At 39.3% G+C, this 18516-nt stretch overlaps 1 protein-coding gene across 6 annotated transcripts in view; it reads left to right on the top strand.

The window, feature by feature from the left end:
• The window catches only part of PGBD5 (piggyBac transposable element derived 5), a 155651-nt gene that overhangs the window by 53226 nt on the left and 83909 nt on the right, over nucleotides 1-18516 (top strand). For 5 of the 6 annotated variants that reach the window (XR_015696998.1, XR_015696999.1, XM_087718106.1 and 2 more), the window contains exons 3-4: nucleotides 5936-6070; nucleotides 14802-14982. Coding sequence is in view for 4 of the 6 variants with exons in the window: in XM_087718106.1 (XP_087574232.1) it covers nucleotides 5936-6070; nucleotides 14802-14982 (316 nt within the window). In the remaining 2 variants the exon portion in view is untranslated. The remainder of the gene's footprint in view (nucleotides 1-5935; nucleotides 6071-14801; nucleotides 14983-18516) is intronic. The other variant, XM_087718104.1, reaches the window with a different exon arrangement.

The raw sequence follows: 18516 nt of genomic DNA, 5'->3' as shown, positions 1-18516 counted from the left end.
AGTCATTCTTTATATCTGTACACACATGTACGCACTTCTGATCACTGGATTTTTCTATATATACTCTGTTGCCAGCTTTTGGGGCTTTGAAAAGCCCACAAGAAATGTGCTTGTGTGATTACATTTGTACAAATGTCCTTTTATGATAGAAAAGAAATAAGAAAGCCACCTATCCTGCTATTAAGAAATATATAAATAAGCCAAGAATCTTAGATAGAAGTATAAGGTGATATATTAAGAAAAAAAGTTATTAGGCCACTGTAATCTTCTCAACCTGTTTCTCCATTGTCCTGGATTAAGTATATTGTCTAATATACTTAAAATGCATTTGAGATATGAATCCTGCTTCGTGCTTCCATTTTCATGCTTCAAATGGAAATAATTCTAGAACATTGGAGGCCTTGCCAATGACACATCGTCATGCAAATCTACCCTGAGTTTATGCAGATACATAATTTGATTACTAATGTGCCTCTTCCTTAAGGTTTAAAATTCTTATGTTTATTTTTTGTAAGATAGTTGACTAATCCCTGTAATATAATTAAGATGAAGTCAGAATAAACAGGATAACTCTACACCAAAATAATTAGATTTTAATTTTGATGGTCATAAATCACAAGAATACCTAATTCAGCATTGGTCTTCTGACTATATTATTTATTTTTATAACTAGCTGTTAAACTAATTTGAAGTTATGAAATCCCTAATATCTACCCTTTTTTTCTAGTGCAACCAACATATTAAATTGAAAATATGTTTTGAATTAGACTCTACGACATTCCATCTCCCGATTTATGGACTTCAGTTCTCATCATCTCTATCCTATACAGCCACTGACTCTGAGATGATGGAATTGAAGCCCAACACACTAGAGTGCAACTACTGTTATCAAATGATTGCTCTAAAAGTTAGTGGTTAAGACTTAGCAGCTGTTTTGTTGGTGCAAGAAGAGTCATACTCTCTTGAACTCAGGAGTAGCATAAGAAAAAGATAGTTTTCATTTAAAAGGTCATTTGTATCACTGAAGAGAATATAGGGGAAGAAATATGTTTGTCAATGGAAGCAACAAATTAGAAATCTAACAGAGTCCTGCTTCTGGTTTCAAATACTGACTCACACATAATTATTATGGTAGTTCATGGTTTACTCAATGTCAAAGAGATGACAGTTCAAACTTTGTCTGAAGTTTTGTTTTAATGGGAGCATGCAGAAGAATAGCCCCCAAATCAGTCAAATATTCTAGGAGCGGAGTCAGGGCTGACAGCCAGTCCAGTCAGATTTTCACAAGCAGAAACCCCACAAATGTCAGGCAAAAGTCAGATATTAGAGGTTACTTCCAGCAAAGGAACATGGTTCAGAACTGCCTCTTGAATCATGTAAATCATGAGATTTACTCCCTTACTTTGCAAGAAACCTCAACAAACACCTCTGATCTGCTCTCCATTCTATTCACTGGGTATGGGAGCTGGGTGGTGTTACATGATCCTCACCTGACTAATACAGCTGTTTTCAGATAATGTTTAGTTTTGATCAGCCTCATGTGATTCTTGACTTTATCTCTCCTGAGGTTGATATTCCATTAGGTCAGCTGGAACAGCTTCTTAAGAATCAGATTCAAAGTCTAAGGCCTGGGCCATGACACACAGCACTTTTCCCAATTAACAAAATTTATTAGAGAAAAGCTATATTAAATAATATTTTGCTAATTTAATGACCTTGAACAGCCTCATTCATGACTCTACATCATTTCCAATATGATGTAATCAATACCCCTGATAATTCTATAAAAATTTTCTTTAAAATGCAGGATTGAGAGGTCCTCCCGCACTCCCAATATAAAGTGTACAAGTTCCATCCAGGAGCAAAGTAGTATCAAATAATTGCTTCAAATAGGATGATGATAGCCCCAATAGAGATTATGGTAGCAGCAACTCTACCTTTGGTGCACTTTGCCTGGATATTTGCATAAACATAACATACATAAGGTTACCAGATTTGGGCTGCAAAATTCTGGATGATCGCTAGACATTGTAACCAGAGGAGGGTTACTCCCGGTTCAGACCAGTTTGGTCAAACCGGTAGTGATAATTTGGTCTGGGTCACAGAACTGGCAGCAACCCAGGTCAGCTACACCCCCAAACCAGTTCCCTGGTCTCTTCTGCTGTTGCTGGCATGTTTCTCCACATGCTCAGAACAAATTTTAGTCAACTGAGCATACGCGATCAATGCGTGGTACGTGTGTGAAGCGAACCAGTACCAACTGGTACAGGAACCCACCTCTGCTTGTAACCCTTCACTGCCAACATTACTTTGCTATGACCCTTTACTGCAAATGTCTTGATTTCTCCAACTCAAATCTGAAAGTCTCAATAATTTCTGCTTTGATTCAGAGACTGATAAAAACTTTATCAATATAATTAAGTCATAACCTAGTTCATTGTAGTAAGATACTGTGCAACAAACATGCTGAATTAACACTGGTATCAGTTCAGCCTTTGGATTCTTCTAGATCAGGAATGGGGAACCCTTTATGGATCAGAAATATGGCCCCTTTATGACCTGTGGACTTCAACTCCCAGAATTCCTGAGCCAGCATGGTTCCTGTTCAGTTCCCCACCTGTGTTCTAGATGACGGCAACTAAGTGCTGAGACTTCAAATAACACATGTCAATGCATTGAATATGAAACACTCAAGAGACAATCTCTAATTCTGCCTTTTGGATAATCTGAATGAGTATCCTTTTAGTTCATTTTCTTTTCCTCTGAGTATTCTTTGGTCTATGGACACCATTTGAATAAGAGCTGTACAATGTTAAACAACTTTTAGAACATCTAATACTTTCTACAAATCTGTAATTGACCGTACTTGGAAAACAGCTACAGCTTTTCAACTGGTGTTGCCTTTTGGCTAGCCTCTCTTTCAGACTAATGGAAGGATGCAGACAAGCAGATTCTAAATTCGCCTTCGTGCTGTGGTTTAATACTGATTTTGAATGAATTATTCAGAACCTTTTTGGTTTGGCACCTTGTTCTGTTGACACTGTTTTGGTTATTGAATTTATTTCCTGATGTACCAAGTGTGACTATTATTTTACAGTGGTGTATAAAACATTGAAGAGGGCCAAAATAAACAGGATGGCGTTTAGTGCGTTTCCTAATGACAGAAGGCAGCTGCTGGAATAAATATTGCGCTACATGTAGCATGCTGGAATGCAGGAATTAAACATTTGATATTTAATAATTTCATTTATATGATAGCCTGCAGCTTTTTTGCAAGGGGTCGGGGAGGCTTTAATCGTGTGAGAGGGAGTGCCAAGTTTCCAATTCAGAATATGGAAAAAGTAGTACAGAGAATGGATATATTATTCATTGCCTGAGGCATAATCTCTTTCTACCTATGGCCCCTACCTTGGTAGATGAGGAAGGAGTTTTCACATGCCGTATTGGTTTTCTCACCTGCCTATTGTTAACTACTGTAATTTTTGGACTATAAGATGCACCGGTGTGTAAGATGCATCAAGATTTCGAAGAGGTAAGTAAGAAAAAAAAGTTTTTGTCATCTCCAGCCCCCAGGGGCACTCTGCAGGCTTCAGCAGGGCTGCAGGAAGGCAAAAATGCCCCCGTTTTGTGAAAAACGGGCAGAAAACAGGTCATTTTTTGCAAAATCTGAGGTATTTTTGCCTTCCCCTAGCCCCCAGCAGCACTCTGCAGGCTTCAGCAGGGCTGGGGGAAGGCAAAAACGTCTCCATTTTTGTGAAAATGGTCTGTTTTTTGCAAAAATTGGGGCATTTTTGGCTCCCCCTGCAGAGTGCTTCTGGGGCTGGGGGAAGGCAAAAGTGCTTCCATTTTTGCAGGAAAACAGCCCGTTTTTTGCAAAAATGGGATGTGGGGGTAGGTCTTTGGGAGGCCAAAAGTGGCTGTATTTGGTGTATAAGCTGCACCAACATTTCCACACTTTTTAGGGGGAGAAGTGTGTCTTATACTCTGAAAAATATGGTAAATATGTCTGTTTTTAGGGGGCAAAAAGGAACTTTCTAGTAATCTCTATCTCTCTCTTTTTTAGTCAAGATAGTTTAGAAATGAAGCTTTCCTATCCAATATCTTTCTTTTAAAAACCCAACTTTTACTTAAAAGCCTAATAAATGTCTGCCAGCATTCATAGATAGCTGGTTTAAGGCATACAGTTGTCTGTATCCAGGGAAACTATATTATGAGCTTTTATTTATTATTTTTAAGTGAGAACTACTGCTACTTAATTATCCAGTATTATTTTAGTATTCTGCATTTTCTTCTACTTCGGAGCATATAGTCTAATAATGACTGGTGTCGGGTTGAAAGTGTCCAAAATTATTTTAAATGTAAATTTTGGTTTATTTCATTATTTTTATTGTTTTATGGCTGTTTTATTTATTGGTGTTATTGTTGCTTATGATGGGCAGCCATATAAATCTTTAAAATAAATACATAAAGCTAGCCTGACTAAAATAGCTGCCATGGTCTCTTTTAACTTACTTATTGGGATACCTGGGTTTGTTAGTTAAAATATTTTTAAACAAATAAATAGTTTTATGATGATCTTTAGCTTTTTTTGACAGGGGGATTGTCATCTATAGACTCAGTCATGTTTTATTTACAAAGACTGCCATCACTTTTTAGGTGTCCATGGCCAACATCAGCCCTAATACAGAAAGACTCATCTGAAAAGAAAATTGCCTAGATACAAATTACTCCAAAACTTTATAAAAGTCAGCTATTGACAATAGAAAAATTCAAAAGCTCACTGTGCCCTTTTCCACTTGAAAATCAGATTGTAATTCATGATACTCACTTCCATGAGAGCCTTCATTCTCATCTCAAAATACTCTTCAAAGATGAAAAAATAGGACAATTTGTATATGTTTGGATTTGTATAATGGGATTAAAAAGATGTGCTAAAATACTGACATAGATTACATTATACCTAATTACCTAATGTAAATAGAACCACAATAACATTACTTCAGAAAATAACTCTTCTTAATTTATAGTATCTGCTTCTTCCATCACCAATTCTTTTTACCATTCCATATGCATAAAAAAAGTTAAGAAGGAACCAAAGTTAGGAAGGAACCAAAAAGACCAACACTCAGATAAGCAAGGATTAACATCAGGCAAACAAGCAGAAAACAATATCCTAATTGAGGAACTACAAAGGGGGGGAACCACACACCCATCAACACTGGCATATACATACACATACATACATACATACATACATACATACATACATACATACATACATACATACATTCTCTTCTGTCAAAATGGTCCATTGTTTGACTGGATAACCCATTGTTTCCTTTTTCAAATGCTCATTTGATAGTTTTGATTCTATTGGTATCATCAGGAGAAGTAGTACACAATTGGCAATAACCAATAGGCACTTGGGCAAAGTTTAACATTCTGATGGGAATTACAATTACTAAGATGAGGAATTGAGTTCATTATAAGCATTCTACAATTTGTCAGTGCCAAAGTATACACTGCAGTGAATCTTAAGATGACACGGACAGATTCCACAACTGTTCTGTTGTTCTGATCTACATAATTAGAATATGTATTCATCAATCGGAGATACACTTCAACAAGACTTCTGATTGAGATAATTTATAATTCCTGGTACATGTTTTTCCTAGACATTGTTCTCTAGCTTCTTTGTTTCATGGAATATTTAGTATGAGAATTGAGGCCCATTGTTACAGGACATATTTGATGGGTGAAAAATAGGGGAGGATTTTTTGAAAGAAATATTAATATATATGGGCTACTTTCTAATCCATTAAGTTGGGTGGACCACTTGTATGAGAGATTGATTCAATGTTGGCATACTTAAGAGGATTTCTAAAAATGGTTTCCTGACCTAAGACTAAATAACATTAGCATATTATGACTTTAGGTACTCCATGAGCCTCTGATTGATGAAGATCCAGTTTTCATTGCCACCTGCACAGAGCGAGAATTACGCAAAAGAAAAAAACGGAAATTCAGTCTCTGGGTACGGCAGTGCTCATCAACCGGTTTTATATGCCAGGTAAGTGCCAGAACAAGTTCCAAGCCACCATTTAAATTTAAAGAAGCTGTGCGATCTGCTGTCACTTTCAGGAGACTTCTATCCTACATAGAAAAAGAATATAGATCCAAGTTTATAGACATGTGATTCATACCCAGTTAAAGTTTCCCCCCAGATATTGACTAGGAAGTTTTTTAGTGAAATTTCCCTAGCAACAGATGACTATATACAGCATGTATTGAAGCAAGAATAGTTCTAAGACAGGGCTGTCAAACTGACGTGCTGGCCACACCTATACCTGGTTTAGCAAAGGGGGGGAAGTCCTGATATGTCACATGACACCACCATGACAACCTGAGTTTGACACCCCCTGTTCTAAGAGATTTCATTGTCATGGCGATGCATAAACCACTGCTGCAACCTTCCTTTCAAAATGTATGTTTTAGGGGCTAATCTCCGAGTACAAAATGATGGATGCTATTAAATTCCATTCAGCTGTGTTAGTTCATGCTATGGCTTTGTCAATTTGATGGAGTGTAGCAATTTACTTCCATTGAGATCTGGCAATTTTCTTTTAGTATCCAATCCTTCTATTGGGTTTTCTCCCAAGTGAACATTACGTTATCCATAGGAAGTTGTAACTTCCCATTCTTTTTTATTCAATTAACTGGGTCAGGAGGGCATGGAAATATTTCTCTTAATTTCATTAAGAGGTTCTTGTGCATTGAAAAAGCAGGATATAATTTTTTAAAAATATAAATAAATGTAAATAAATTTCTCCTAAACTCAAGAGGTAGGCCAACAACTCCTGCTATTTCTCCAGGAAGCCCCTCCTACTATCAGTTTTGTCCATTGCTACATATATATTTGGACTCAGTTATCAGTAATGATGAGTGCACTGTTGGCAGACCTGAAAGAACAGTTTGGGATAGATTGTCATAGAGAAATGTATTTACTTAGTTGCATGAAATGGAAAACAAGTTGATCAACCAACCAATCAACCAACCAACCTAAATAATCAATCAATCAATATGTTTGTTTGACGTGGAGGGCTAAAAGGTAGCAAATTCATATTGCAGGAAAGTTTGGACTTGATTTATAATGGACCATAACTTCCTGGACTGGTATTTTGAAATTCCCCCCTTTAACCTTCTGAAATCTGTCATGATCATCAGTTCACTTGTTTATTGCATTTATATGTTTCTTTCTTTCTAGGATAAACTGGTTCCCAAAGGTTATTCCTATCATAATCTAACCAATAGGTTATTCGTATTATTCTCACAATAATTTGGTTATTCATAGAAGTCATAGAATCATAGTGCAGGAAAGGAGCTTGGAGATCTTCTAGTCAAAAACTCTGCTCAAGACAAGACCAGAACTGGAACCACTAATGCAGTATAAAGCGGTACTATTGCTTCTTGGGATCTTGATGTTATCTCTCTGTTGATGCAGCCTAGGATTGGATTGGCTTTTTTGGCAGTTGCAGCACATTACTGGCTTATGTTTAAAGGACTGTCTACTAGGGCACCTCAATCCTTCTCACAGTTACTACTATTGAGCCAGGTACTGCCTATTCTATACCTGTGCATTTGGGGTTTCCTGCCTAATTTTTGGACCTTACTTTTCTCACCATAGAACTGCATTTTATTGGATAGGCCCCATTGCTTAAGGTTACTTTAGGTAGCTGTTGTGGCCCAGCAGGAGCCGTTGGAGCTGCAAACAGACTCCGATAGTGAGGGGCCCTATGAGTCAGCTCTGGAAGATGTGGAGGACCCTGGACAGGGTTCAGACTCTGAGCAGGGACCAGAGAGGCTGGTTGGTCACCAGGAGGCGCCTGAGGCATGGAGCAGTGGTGAAAGCCAAAGGGAGTGTGCCCATGATGTCAGTCCCTGGAGCAGTGGTGAAGACGTCAGGCCTTGGAGCAGTGGGGAGGAGCTAAGGGAGTTGGTTCCGGATGCCAGGCAAAGGCAGGCAGATAAGCGACAACAGCAACCACGCAGATACAGAAGATAATTTGACCCAGGTGGCTGTAACCAGGCTCCTCCCAAGAGTGTATATAAGGAGATACTTTGGGAGGAGGCTGTTTGCAGGATTCAACTAATATACCAACGCTGGAGAAGCTCTCGTGTGTATTTCTTATCTTGGAAGTCTGGATTGCTGCCAAAGTCTTGTCGGTGTGTTAATTTACTGTGAATAAATCATCAAGCAGTAATCTTGTCTCGGAGTGCCTTGGAGGGGGGCGGTCAGAACAGATAGCTTAGGCTGAGTGGAAGTGATGGTAGGACTGAGTCCAATTTCTTCAGTTTTGGTCCAGGATTTCCATCATGACACCACACTGTAAGTTGTTTCCTACCCCAGCATTGATCTCAAATATTTATAGGGTAGCTTCATACCCTTCATTGTAAGATTAAGTAATATTAGGTTTCATCCATGGGGGGAAAAGACATAATAAAGCAGTTCTCATGCTACATGGGCAAAAGAGGCAAATGAAATTACATGTATCACAATGTTTTGGCACACATTGTTCAAATTAATAATGTAATCTGTTATGTTGCTACTGATGCAAATTCCATCAGTTGTGTTATTTGTATGATGAAATCTTAAAGCATGTGACTTTATTGTGGCTTGAAGCAAATGCTTATGTGAGTTGAGCATGCAGAGAGATGGGGAGCTGACTAGTAAGTAACAGGAAAGCAGATTCTGGACTCTCCAATTTTATTGTTTATTTCATCCAGTCCCTTGAGCATTAGGGACAGGGGTCGACAATAAAAACAGACCTTTTAGAATTTCAGCAATCCAAAGGAAGAAATCGAAGTAACTCTCAGAATAAAATATCTAACCAAGGAAGTAAATAGATTTGGTTGCAGTAGTTTATTTATTTTATTGATTAAGGAAATTTATATGGCTGTCCAACTCACTTATGATGACTCCAACCAGCTTATAGAAATAAGAGCCCAATACAAAAATCCAATAAATCCTCACCCCACTGTCAACAGCAATCAAACCAACTACTTGATGGGTTCCACATCACCCTAGGGTCCTGTTAGGCTTGTTGTCCATGCTTGAGGCCTGTTCTCCTGTCTCAATAAGCCTTCTGGCCTCAGAATATCAGCCTCTCCCTACTTGAGTGGTCTCTGGTCTCCTCCTTCCTTCTAAGTAAGATTTCGTAGCATGAGGAACCAGCTCTCCTTCCTACCTGGGTAATGAGCTCAGTCCTGGCCAGGCAACAGGGAAGGGTGAGAAAATTTATTTATACAGGCTTAGTCAGGCTTATCTAGCAGAGCACTTTCTCTGTAGGCTTCTCTTTGTCCTCCTCTGGCATCTGCCACCTCCTTCAAGCTTCTTCTCCAACTCTCACATCTGCCTTTCCTTTGGAACAGCCTTTATGCTTAGCAAGCGCTGAGTTTGCAGGCATCCATTATTATACTTACAAGGAAATATATGTCATACTTACAAGGGAGCCGGTGTTTTCCCTTCCCCACACTGAATTATTATGTGAGCATTTTTTTTTATTTAAGCAATGTGAAGTTTTGCTTTGCATGGCACAGGACAAGGACTATTGATGTTAAAGCAAATCTGGCAAAAATGTAGCCATTTCAAATATACCAGGCTGTAATGGTCATTTATGTTCTGTTCATCCTATACATCACCCAAATGTCAGGTCAATGAATGTGGGTAGCATTCAGCACATCATGGCATCAACCTCAACAGCGTGAACAAAGGAAGGCAATTGACAGAATTGTGTTGGCTTTCAAATAATATTCACAATAATCTCAAGAGCTTTTGTTTATCAGCGTCTTGAGAGTACTTTCTTAACCTTAGAAAAGAGTCACGTAGGAAAGGATTTCTATGAAGTTTTGAAATGAATACATCAAAGCATGAACCATGGTTGCAATGACAGATGTGGGACTTTTTTTTCTCCCCAGTGACTATATACTTAAATGCATATTTGACTCTATGTTGATGACCTCCTGGGAGCATTTATACAAAGGCCAAGTTGAAGTCAACCACTTATTTGGAGACTGCCTGCTGTTCTGTGCAGGAAGAAAACAATAATTTCCTCAGCATTGTAAAAGAAGCTTTAGCTGCGGCGAGAATGATTAGTCTTAACCAGAGATATAATTGAATTAAATGAGAAGAAATTGTACTATCTCTGCTGCTATCCTTATGTGGGCATATTCCCCAAAAGGAATTTGTAAAAACTTAATGTTAAAAGAAATATACTTGCAGTGGATATTTTGTAGTTACCACAAGTATCTTGTGACTATCAAGCCATTGCGTTAAACCATTATATGATATACTCTTTTGGACATGATATAATTAATAAATCTAGGATTTTGTGTATCACATGAAGTGAGTTCCTCTGTGCCCCAAGCTATCATCACCCATTGAGGAATACTTGCCTTATTTTAATAGTAGCTCCATCCCATAGATGAAAGGATAGAACCTTCAAACTGATCTGACATGAAACTGACATTTGTTACCCTCATATTAGACATTCATATCCTTGTGATCTGGTAGCTTTCAGTTGCCTGTTTTGGGTCTCAAGAGAATCTAATTATATAACTGTGTAATGACAAAGACTTAGCTTGTCTGCATAGGAAGAATAAAGTTCAGAATTTGGAATTTAGAACCCTATTGTATATCCTTGAAGCTGCAAAAAAGGTACTCCTTGAGAATTTGGGATACAGTCCCAGATGTTCCCACTGAATTGCACATACTGAAGTTGCAGTGGGTCAAATTATTAAATACAAGGGAATAATAAGCTTGCCTGTATTTAAACTACTAACTAACTAACTAAATAAATAAATGAATGGCAAATGACTACTAAAATAAAATCTCATTTTGGTCCTGTTGTGCCCATCTTATCCTCCTTTTTGGCATGTTGTGCTTCAGTGTATAAATCAAAGTCAAGGGCACTTTTCAAGTCATAAAACAATGCCCATCCCTGCTTTCAACATCAAATAAGAGTAACAGTGCAGGATAATAGGTAAAAGTCATTTGATCTGATTTTGAAAGTGAACTGGTCTAATTTTGATCGAATATATGAATTTAGTTAACTCTCTAAGAAAGAGGACAAACTTTCAGGCAGACATCAAGCTTAGAATTCCCAACTGGATATCTTCTAGATGAGTCCACTGTTTCTGTCTTCTGTTGTTAGCTGTAAATTAATGCTGGGTCTAATTCTGTTCTTTTCCACTCAATAAATCCTTCACTCTCTCTTTTATTCCTGATTTTTTTTTCACAAGAAGTTAAAGAAATGTTTAATTTTGGAAGAGATGATCAGGAGGATTCTGTTTGGTTTGCCTTTCTTCTCATTTGATTCATGTTCTTACAAACATATGATGGTCAGGGTTCCAAGTAATATACTGTACCCAAAGCAAACAGAACTCTAAAACAGGTAGATTCCTCAAAGAATAATTTTATTGGATATATCATATTGGCACAGGCTGGTGAAAACTGACTCTGAATGTTCCTGCAGTTTTCACTTAATTAAAAGGTGAAGGTTTTTTCCCCTTCCCCAAATAATCACTCACATGGTCCAATCAAGGTGTCCTCTGGTTGCCTGGTAACTTCAATCCTCCACTCTCTGACCACCTGTGGGAATGTTCTTAGTTCCCAGGAGAAAGCATTTTGTTTTGGCTATAAAACCCCAACTATCTCTATTCCCCCCCTCCCTATCCTTCAGCTCCAATGTGGCAACACTGAAGCCTCAAAATGGTCTTGGCCATCAACTTAAGGTTGACAATGATTGCTTCCTCTGGAAAGTTGCTCTTTTTCTTCCTATAGTTAAATTAACTCTCTAGTAAGAAGAAGGAGAATATGATGTTATCATATATGTTCACAGGGTCTTTTTTAAAAGAACAAAAGAAAACAAAAGACTAAAAGATACCTTAGGCTATTTCCATTGGATGTAATAAAGTCATGCCACCTTTTATTTTTCCTGAACTCTCTCTGTTCAGTCTGTCTAAATAAGTGCTCAGTTCTGTGCATTTGTTTTGCTCTCCTGTTGCTTTTGTCCCTTCCTTGTGTAAATGGAGGGGAAAAAACAAAGAAAAACAGTGAACACATTGACTATTATAACCTGCTCTACAGTTTTAAATGATTAGTTGCTATTCTATCTGTGTTGGACAAGAATAAACAAATTTTCTTGCTTATGCTTTTATGGTTTGATTGTTGTTTTAGTACCTTTGGGTCAATTTGAGCTCCTGGCTATTGCCTGAACACAGTGACGTGCGGTGAGGTTTATGGCTGGTGAGGCAGTCCTCTCCCCTGACACCCCACTGACTAAAGCACTTTCTTTCACCCGCCTGAACTCTGCCGCGAGCACAGGCAGGTGAAAGAAAGTGTTTTAGTCAGTGGGGTGTCGTGGGAGAGGAGAGAATGCCTGAACATTGCATTTATTAAAGAAAAAAGAAAAAAAGGAAATTTGAAGGAAAAGAGGGAGTGTGGTGTGGGGGTGGGGGGCATCAGAAATGGAGAAAGAGAGGAGGAAGAGTGAGCGCGACGCTGCAGCTTTAAACAGAATGACAGAGTTGAAGCCTCTAAAAATGCGCCCTCTACTATGAGGCAGGAGAACTGCGTACCTCAACTACCTCAGGATTTTTTAGGCTTTTAACCATCTGCTCGAGTGCCTAAAAAGTCAGACTAGATGAGGCATGCAGTTCTCCTGCCTCATAGTAGAAGGTGCTTTTTTAGAGGCTTTTTTAAACAGGCAGTCATTCACGGTGTGGCAGCAGCTAGCTAGCCTAACCTCAGCACTTGCCTTTTCCCGTTTACATTTTTTTTCCTTTCCATGATTGACAGTTGTGAGGCTGTGCCTCCCCTGCCTCCCCTGACTGCACGACACTGCCTGAATAAGCCCCTGCAGTTTTCTTGGCAATTTTGTTTGGGAAGTAGTCTTCTTCCTAGGGCTGAAGAGAGAGTGACTGGCCAAAAGTCACCCAGCCATCTTTGTACCTCCTGTGAGTCTAGAATTCAGTCAGTTCAGTGGTTTCTAATTTGATGCCTTCACTCCTATACCACTACTCTTTTTAGCCTGAGAGATGCTCAAATATTTGACAACATTACTTCTCTGGATCTTTTTAGTTTCATGGCTCTGCTGCTTAAATGTGTGGAAGTGAGACCTATTAGCAATGTAGACTTTTCTTTTAGACTGTCATTGATACTTATACATGTTTGTGGGTTGCATTTTTACATTTGCTCCTGTTGATATGTACGATCAACAACTACAGTATTTTATGAATGTGCCCCTTCCTTCCTTCCTTCCTTCCTTCCTTCCTTCCTTCCTTCCTTCCTTCCTTCCTTCCTTCCTTCCTTCCTTCCTAAACTTGTGGACATTTTAAGTAGAAATCTACCAGCATAGGTTAATGGATGATGTTGCCTGCCCTAATTTTGAATAGGTCTATTTGGCTCTCAAGCCTTAATTGATTTACTAGCTGTGCATTGAGAGTGAAAAATGTAAGCCTGGGGTGAATTTCCTTTTCAAGGGCAGAACTGTAGGAGAATTAGCCATCTGTCTTTTTTAAAAAAAATCAACCAGCACTATTATATAAACCCAGATTCAACACTTATGTCTGTCTGAAGAGAAAAAAACAACAAAAATACAACAAAAAAAGCTAAACATTTGTTTCATCTATGCTTCTCCACTTCTTTCCACACTGGCATATTTTTATATAACATTTGCAATTTTACTTTTTTATGTATTTTGAAAAACAAATGCAAACATAAAGGTCTTGTGCATTACAAAGAGCTGTGCTGGTGCAGTGGTTAGAATGCATTATTGCAATCTAACTCTGCCCACAGCTAGGAGTTCAATCCTGATGGGGCTCAAGATTGACTCATCCTTCCATCCTTCCAAGGTTGGTAAAATGAGGACCCAGATTGTTGGGGCCATATGCTGACTTTGTAAACAGCTTAGAGAAGACTGTACAGCACTATGAAGTGGTATTTAAGTCTAAGTGCTATTGTTATTGCTACTGCTATTTGGGCATAATGGTAAACTATGTTATGAGGGAAATAAATATTAGACTTCTCTCTAAATCTCAAGTTTCCCTCTGCTTCAGAAAAGCTATCAGGTTTTCATTTAATCAACCTCTAAAGTCACCTGGACAGTGATTAATTTTAGAGCTGTTTTGTTCAATACAAGTCAGATTAATAAATCACAATTTAAACTGGTGTAACCACAGTATGAAGTTGAGCTGGCTGCTTTTAGGCTAAACATCCTTTATTCGACAGCATGGCAACCTGCAGTTAGTCTACAAGACAAGTGAGCCATATAGTTTGTTTCATTGCTTGAGTGGTAACTTTGATCATCTGTTGACAACTGCTCCAGGTTTGAGATGGCATCAAGCTATTGACTCTACAGGTGGATTCTAGAATAAAATAATTGGAAAGGCTGTGTCCAAGAGATAAGTTTGAAATCTTGCTCCTTGTCAGGGATCTTGAGGGGTGAAATTGTGACCTTTCCTCTAATAAAACTGGGAACATAGTTTCTCTGGTGGTATTGAGAGAAGAAAACTGACAAACTATTGGGAAAGGACTATGCAATTGAAATCTCATCTTACTCCACTACCAGCAGGCATGGTCAACTGGGAAATAAACAAGATTGGAGATTATAAAAGTTCACATCCAAGGAGGGTGCCAGGAGGGAAAGCGTTGATCAATAACATGTCATACATCTCTTTGTATGTTAACTTTTTTCCCCTTGCTGTTCTCTGTCAATCCACCCTGTTTCTTGTTTGATGATTAGATCTATGCCCATCTGAAAGAAAGCAGTGGAACTGAAGGTCTGGATGCTTTGAAGAACAAAGCTCAGCTTCACAGCATAGTGGCCAAGAGTCTTTGTCAGAATGTCACAGGGAAAAACTGTATCATCTTCACTGGCCCCAGCATTACCAGCCTGAACCTATTTGAAGAATTTGAAAAACAAGGTTAGTTGCCAGTCAATGCATGGATCTTGGAACAGTCCTTTGTGGGGTCTCTGAAACCATCTTGAAGGTTACTCTTATTACACTGCTAGATATACATATGGCTCACCCAATGAAACATTGGTTTTCAAAGATTTCCTTTATTATTATGAGAAAGGGCTGGGGACAATAGCAGAAACATGGATGGTGTAGCATTTCTGGACTAATGAAATCAATAAAAGATGGTTTGTGGATGTTCCTATGTTTGGCCTTCTACTAGCCTCCCTGCTGTATAATCTCTAATAATTCATATTATTTTTCCTTCTTTCAGGTTGGGTTGAAAGTTGATCTTCCAACTTTATGTTTAAATTTAATTTTAAAGCAAATGGTTGGCTTTTCTCTTTTGATTGGCTATAAGAATGATATGGAAATTGAAGTTTATTAGACATACCAAAAAATTGGTGGATGCTTTTAAAATCAAAAGAGAATTATAAATAGTAAACCAAATAATGATCTGGATTTTTTAAAAAAACATTTGATATACAAAGCTAGAGGGACACGGTGGCTTAATGGCTAAGATGTTGAGCTGGTCGATCAGAAAGGTCGGCAGTTCAGCGGTTTGAATTCCTAGTGTTGTGTAACGGAGTGAGCTCCCATTATGTGTCCCAGCTTCTGCCAACCTAGCAGTTTGAAAGCATGTAAAAATGCAAGTATAAAAATAGTTACCACCTTTGGTGGGAAGGTAACAGTGTCCCATGCGCCTTTGGCATTTAGTCATGCCGGCCACATGACCACAGAGACTTCTTTGGACAGCACTGGCTCTTTGGCTTTGAAACGGAGATGAGCACCACCCCCTAGTGTTGGGAGCGACTAGCACATATGTGCAAGGAGAACCTTTACCTTTTATACAAAGCTTGGATGAATCTTGTAAGAAGCGGCAAAAAATAATCAACATCAGGTTTATGCAGGGACGTGCAGTCACTAGAGGCAAGGGAGGTGGAGCCTCCCCAGTCTCCTGAGAGAAAGGAAAGAGTTTTAAATTTTTTTTTAATTAATTAAAGCCAGTATAGTTGCTACCAGATTTCAAGTCACAGTGGCTTGGTGTCTGCTCTCAGTGTTAACTAGGAGGAGGCCAGAGAACTCGGGGCCTCTTTTGCTTAAGGAATTTTTCACCTTTTAAAAGTTAAGGAGGAGTTAAAAAGCAAAAAATTTAATATGAAAAAGAGGCACTGATTCTCCCACCTCCTGATCTGGGAGCAGCGAATCATGTCTTGCACTTGAGCAACTGCGCAAGTGCAAGGATGATTCTGGAGAGGTTTTTCTTTCACCAGCCGCCATTTCTTCTGCAGCCAGCCCAGCACTGAGTGGGGAGGACAACGAGGAGGAGGAGGAGAAGAGCAGTGAACCCTTGTGGCTGGCTGGAGAGGGACAAACCGCTCTTCTCCCAGCCAGCCAGCCACTCACCCCCACCCGACCTGCTCCCTGCCTGGCCGGCCGGCCGGCACAAGGACTCACCGCTCTTCTCCTCCCAGCCAGCCAGCCACCTGACCTGCTCCCAAGAATGTCAGCGGGGACGGAGGAGGCGGGGGGCGAGGTGGCAGAGCGCGGCAGCGGCGAGAAGCAACACCCCGCTGCTGTGTCCGACAGGTGTCTTGCGTTTATGTCCATCATAAACGAGAGACGCCTGTCGGACACAGCGGCGGGGACATTGCTTCTCACCGCTGCTGCGCTATTGCCTCACCAACGGTATCCCTCACCGCACGTCACTGGGTTTATGATATTACTTGAATGGACTAATGATTAAGATTGTATGTATGTATGCATGTATGAATGCATGTATGAATGTATGTATGTGTGTATGTATGTATGTATGTGTGTGTGTGTATGTATGTATGTGTATGTATATATATCCTGTTTCCCCAAAAATAAAACCTCCCCAGATAATAAGCCCTCCCTGAAAATATTGCAACACAGCAGCAACTATGAGGTGACCACACTCGCCGCCTCCTGCACCTCAAAAATAATACCTCCCCCCAAATAAGGTCAAGTGCTTATTTTGGGGGTCAAAAGAAAATAAGACCCTGTCTTATTTTCTGGGAAATATGGTATTATATACTTAACATTCTTTTCTCTACATTTTTTTCATTTCTTTTGCCATTTTTATTCTTTCTATTTTCTTTTCTTTGTATTAGTTTTACTATTGCAATTATAATCTTTAATAAAATTATTTTTTTTAGTTTAAACATTGGGATTTGTACTAACATTTGGGTTATGAGCCTCTCTCCCCTTCCCCGGTCTCTCATAACATCTACATACCAGACTTCTACACATGTTCAGACAAATTTTATGCTTCCCATTCAAAAGTCAGTTCCACTGGCATCAAAAGGGCTTTTCCCCACTTGTAACTCTGGAGAGAATTGCAGCCTCATTTGTCTACCTCTGTCACCATTTTTTCCAAAACAACTCTTGGCTTCTCTGGGAAAAATCATTAGAAGTTGCCATCAATAAATCATCCCCCCCCTCTCTCTTTTTCTCTTTCTCTCTCTCTCTCTGTCTCTCTCTCTCTCTCTCTCACACACACACACACGAGAGAGAGACAGAGAGAGACAGAGACAGAGAGACAGAGAGACACAGAGACAGAGACAGAGACAGAGAGACAAAGAGACAAAGAGACAAAGAGACAAAGAGGCAGAGAGAGACCCTCAGTCTTTATTGTTTGTTTTGGAAAAAAAGCCATTTGCTGTTTGCTTCAACAGCAAGGTCATTCAAAGTGACAGGTGGCATGAAAATACCTACTCAAAAGCTATTGAAGAAGGAACCAGTAAATGTGTAGAGGCTGCCTTTTTTTCTTTCTTAGACTGAGTTGTGAGATAAAGGGTTTGATTCTGTGCATGGAGACATTCAATAGCAATATAGCAATAGCAGTAGACTTATATACCGCTTCATAGGCCTATCAGGCCTCTCTAAGCGGTTTACAGAGAGTCAGCATATTGCCCCCAACAATCTGGGTCCTCATTTTACCCACCTCGGAAGGATGGAAGGCTGAGTCAACCCTGAGCCGGTGAGATTTGAACCGCTGACCTGCTGATCTAGCAGTAGCCTGCAGTGCTGCATTTAACCACTGCGCCACCTTGGCTCTTATTCAATAGACCACATTAGATGAAGGACCAGCATATGATCAGACTGTGATAATCTGGACTGCCTTCATGCACTCCAATTTTTGCACTGTTGTGTTGTGGCACAATGAACCTTTGATGAAACATGTGATTCAGACTTAAAAACAAAAAACAAGACAATTGATTCAGACACAGTTAAATTTGATTGCATGTTCTCCTAGTCGCTGTGTGTTTCCCTTTCAGTTGTTTTACGTTTTGCACATCTCATTTATTAACATAGTCCTTTGAAGAGCCTCTTCAGAGTATTTTAAGCTAGAATTTCTCTTTTCATTTTAACAATGAATCAGAGATCCCTAGCACAGATCAGGTTGGTTGGAAGCCATTGGCTTCAACATGGTGGGTGTAATAGGCAATCAGAACCCCGCCTTTGACCCATGTTAAA

The sequence above is a fragment of the Thamnophis sirtalis genome, unplaced genomic scaffold (genome assembly GCF_051295495.1).
Source record: "Thamnophis sirtalis isolate CommonGarterSnake01/CBP01778 unplaced genomic scaffold, rThaSir2_p1.2 scaffold_6, whole genome shotgun sequence".
Taxonomy (NCBI): domain Eukaryota; kingdom Metazoa; phylum Chordata; class Lepidosauria; order Squamata; family Natricidae; genus Thamnophis; species Thamnophis sirtalis.
Note: the sequence above shows the minus strand (reverse complement) of the source record. Positions and strands in the feature narration are given on the sequence as shown.